Raw genomic sequence first — 4,519 nt, forward strand, 5'->3', positions numbered from 1 at the left:
TATCAATTTCAAACTTATGCATCTTTTCAAATGAGTGTTTTAGGATGTATATAAAGGTATATACATCAGAAACACAAGTTACCTTTTTAAAAAAATCATTTTACACAATTCAAACATGTTTTAAAAAGTGTTCATAATTATTCTTTCAAAGATTCGAAAATATGCATAATCTTGAAACATCATAAAAATTTCAAATCAGAGTCTGACCACTCAAATGATATTATCTTGAATTGTGATATATAAAAAGAGAAGATTAAATCATTCAATTTGGAATCAAGTCAAGAACAACATTATTTAAAATAATATATAAAATGTGTGTATTACTTTTTCATCATAGTGGTTTGGTGAAAGGTGTTTGTAAATAGAAAGTGTTATACTTTCTGGATTTTTTTTACGATCATCATAGTGTTTAGTGATTATGAAAAAAGTTACTTGAGTTGGGGTGATTCAAAGTCCACACAGGGTTTGGTGTTTGTGTATGTATTAGAAGGTTGTAAAGAAGTCTTGGTATGTGACTTGTACAAGGATCTAAAACATACTGGATAATTCTCTAAGGACCATAATGACTAGATGTACCTTTGGTTGATAAGGGAAACTAGTATAATTCTTATGGGTCTTTTACTTTTATGCTTTTAACTTTATAGACTTTTCATTCATAATAAAATTGTTATCAATCATCTGGAAAAATTAAAAGATAAGAAACTTTGCTTAAAATTAAGAAAAATTCAGCAAATCTAATTCACTCCTCTTAGATTGTCTCTCGTACTTATAATGACATAACTCTTCGAACTCTTTCTTCCTCATCCTGTGGTGGCATCTTTCGAAACTAAAGAGGTGAACATTTAGAAAAAAATTCTAATTTCATTGGCATTCGAAATGCGTTGTACTCAGAATTCATTAGGGGTGATTATGACAGTGAAAATGACTTTTAAGAATAATCAGACTCACTTTTGGCTTGAGTCTAACTAGTTATTTATACTGCAAGCTTTCTCTACTCACAACTTAAACCTAGATGGTTAGATTGCATCAAATTAATATATATATATATATATATATATATATATATATATATATATATATATATATATATATATATATATATGTATGTATGTATGTATGTATGTATGTATGTATGTATGTATGTATGTATGTATGTATGTATGTATGTATGTATGTATGTATGTATGTATGTATGTATGTATGTATGTATGTATGTATGTATGCAGACAAGTTTGTTGGTCTTGGCTTCACTCATTAGAACTTTACTTAGTTTGATCAAATTCATGATTCTATTAAAGTAGATTTTCTAAAGAATATTCATTTTTGTTGTACAATAGAAGTCTAATGTTAAAAAAATATAATTTAAAGATTTATTTTTTCTTAATCTAATTTGTAATTTGAGATTACTTACTATATATTATCGGTGTAAAAAAAATTATACGATCAATCACACCCTCATTTGTTTACATTATTTTTTTTATAGTTAAAATATAAGTCAAATATCTGCAAACATCTTATGTCTATGATTAATTGATAGTATAAAACTCTTTTATATTTTTACTGTATTTCAGTTAAATTTTTATAATTTTTTTTTAATATTTTATAAAAATAAAATAAAAATTACGGTTGATATTGCCCGATTGATAAGTGTTAGTTCCAATTGACAAATATTAACATCTTTTATTTAAAAAAATAGAAAAATTTCTTAAGCAGTTCAAATCTCGTCGACAATTAAAAGTTACTTTAATTTTATTTTAAAAAATTAAACCATCTCTACTTTTCTAAAAAATCCGAAAATTGTAAAGGATTAAAAAATCTATTTGACTACACATCATATAATAATTGAAATTGAACTCTCATCATTCTCCTTGGAGATATGAGATACCAAGAACACACTTTTCTCATTCCCCCTACCTCCAAATCCTCAAATGCCTCCTAATATCCGTCTACCTCCAACCCACCGCCGTCCCCTATCTTTCCCCGCCGTACACCCCTGCCAATCCATATCTCCGGCCACCATCCTCACTTCATTAATCACTCTCTCCCAAAACATATCCACTTTCCAACCAAACTCCTTCCCCACTCAAAAACGAAACTCCCGAGAAACAAAACGCCAAATCCAAATTCTTCTCATTTTCTTCCAAGAACTCCAATCCCATGGCTCTCCCATCCCGAAACCAATCATTCCCATCTTCTCCAACCTTCACTTCACCCTCCAAAAAATCCATTTCTTATTCCAAGACTGTTCCCTCCAAAACGCACGCCTATGGTTACTCATCAAATCCCAATTCATAGCCACACAGTTTCATCTTCTCATTCACTCCATCTCAGAATCTCTCCACGCGTTACCCCTCCACGTTATCAACATATGCGACGAGGTTAAAGAGGTAATTCAATTACTAACCAAACAAAACAGAACAATCAATCTCGTACTAGACCATAACGAGGAACGCCAAACCAAACGCGTCATTTCAATTTTGAATCAATTCGAAAAAGGAACAGAACCAGAGGTCGATTCCATCAAACAAGTCCTTGACTACCTTGAAATCAAAACTTGGTTAGATTGCAACGAAGAGATCAAATTCCTCCAATACGAAATAGAATCTGAACAAGAACAAGAGAAAGAGGTTTCTCTATTGAGTGGTTTGAAATGTTTTTTATGCTATTGTCGCGTGGTTCTTTTCGAAACTATAGATTTTCAATTGATAACCCGCAACAGATCCGAAACCAGGTGCAGGCGCAGCATAGAGATGTCAACCTGCGTACCAGATGATTACCGCTGTCCGATTTCACTCGAGTTAATGACAGATCCTGTAACCGTTTCCACTGGCCAAACATACAACAGAGCTTCCATTCAACAATGGTTTAAAGCAGGAAACATAACCTGTCCGAAAACAGGTGAAAAACTCGTTTCCACTGAGGTTTTCCCCAACACAGCTCTCAAAACAATTATCCAACAATTCTGTTACAATAACAGAATTTCAATTTCACCAACTAAATCACACGTTGGCATAACTGTAACCACTGTTAATCCAGGTAGTCCTGCAGCAGCACACGCGATACAGTTCGCGTCGTGGTCACTAGCTCAGAGATTAGTTTTCGGAACAGATGAACAGAAAAACAAAGCATCTTATGAGATTGGATTACTTGCGAAATCGAACATTTTCAATACTGCGTGTTTGATTGAGATGGGAACCGTCCCACCTTTGATTGATCTTGTTTTAACTTCCACAACGCAGGAGAATGCGATTTTTGCTCTTTTGAAGCTTTCAAAGCATGGTAATGGCCGCGAATTTATCATGGAGAGTCGAGGTTTAGATTCTATAGTTACCGTTCTCATTAAAGGTTATAGTTTAGAAGCGCGCAGATTTGCAGCTGATATAATATTTTATCTCACTTCCGTGAAAGAGTACAGAAAACTAATAGGTGAAAATTCAAAGGTTGTTTCTGGTTTAGTGGAGTTGATAAAGAAAGGAACAATTCGAGTAAAAAAGAGTGCGGTGGATGCGATATTCGGGTTGTTATTGCTTCCTAGGAATCATCCTAAGGTTCTTGCTTCTGGTGCTGTTCCTGCTATTGTTAACGTTTTGTGTTCTTGGGAAAAATCTTATGTTGTTAATGATTGTTTAGCGGTTTTGGTGGCTTTGGCGGAGAATGTGGATGGTTCCCGTGCTGTATTAGATGCTTCGGGTTTGTCTTTGGTGGTTGGGATTTTGCAATCTGCAACTTCGCGTGCTGAGAAGGAGTACTGTGTTTCCATATTGGTTTCCCTGTGTGCTAATATTGGTGATGAGATTGTTAGTGTTCTGGTGAAGGATGGTTCTGTGATTATGCCTTTGCTTTATGCGATTCTTACGAATGGTACTCCTCTAGCGGAAAAGAAAGCACGGAAACTTATCAATGTGTTACAAGAATTTGATGAGAAGAAAACTTTGGGCACTTCTGTTTTGCACCAAAGATTGCTTCAGCTGAATTAGTTAGTTTGAACCTTGTTTCTTTTTCTCTCTCTGTAGATAAGTATAGAATCATACATCTGGTATATTAGTTCTTCTTATTTAGTGTAAAAATTAGGGTTGGATTAGCTTCAGCTTTTCTTACACTTAAATTTTGGTAAGTTCAAGAAGTATTGCGTTTAAGATAGATGGTAAGTTCAGAAGGAAATCATGTGACCAGTTGGAGTGTTGCTAGAATGTGTATTGTTTGTCCTATTTATAGTAGAATGTAAGATTAGTATTTAGAGTTATCTTGATCAAAGTCATTGCTAGCGAAAATTGGAAAACAAAGTGTGTGACACAATTAACTAATCTCGGATTGGGTTGAAACCCAGCACCGAAAGAGTTGCCTATCACAATGCCTTTTCTTCATGAGTAGTTATTGAAACATTGAAAGCCTTTTGGCAAGTGAAGGATGGTACCAATTGGTAGAGGATTCTATGAATTATCTTTATTAGATTTACACAGATTTGGACCGCTGGCACGTGGAGTTTTAAATTGGGTGTTGTACTTGTGGTAAGTATAAT

The 4,519-nt window shown here is 33.8% G+C and overlaps 1 protein-coding gene across 1 annotated transcript; it reads left to right on the top strand.

Annotated features, from left to right (window-relative positions):
* Positions 1-1,829: 1,829 nt before the first annotated feature.
* LOC127083607 (U-box domain-containing protein 18) lies at positions 1,830-4,243 on the top strand. Its single transcript, XM_051023921.1, has one exon. The coding sequence runs from the start codon at positions 1,929-1,931 to the stop codon at positions 3,975-3,977; it is 2,049 nt and encodes a 682-aa protein (XP_050879878.1). The 5' UTR covers positions 1,830-1,928; the 3' UTR covers positions 3,978-4,243.
* Positions 4,244-4,519: the final 276 nt, after the last annotated feature.

This window comes from Lathyrus oleraceus, chromosome 5 (genome assembly GCF_024323335.1).
Source record: "Lathyrus oleraceus cultivar Zhongwan6 chromosome 5, CAAS_Psat_ZW6_1.0, whole genome shotgun sequence".
In the NCBI taxonomy this organism is placed as follows: domain Eukaryota; kingdom Viridiplantae; phylum Streptophyta; class Magnoliopsida; order Fabales; family Fabaceae; genus Lathyrus; species Lathyrus oleraceus.

Bases quoted from the DNA above. Each gene is read 5' to 3' on its own strand.
- LOC127083607 (XM_051023921.1), top strand. From the start codon at position 1,929: ATGCCTCCTAATATCCGTCTACCTCCAACCCACCGCCGTCCCCTATCT.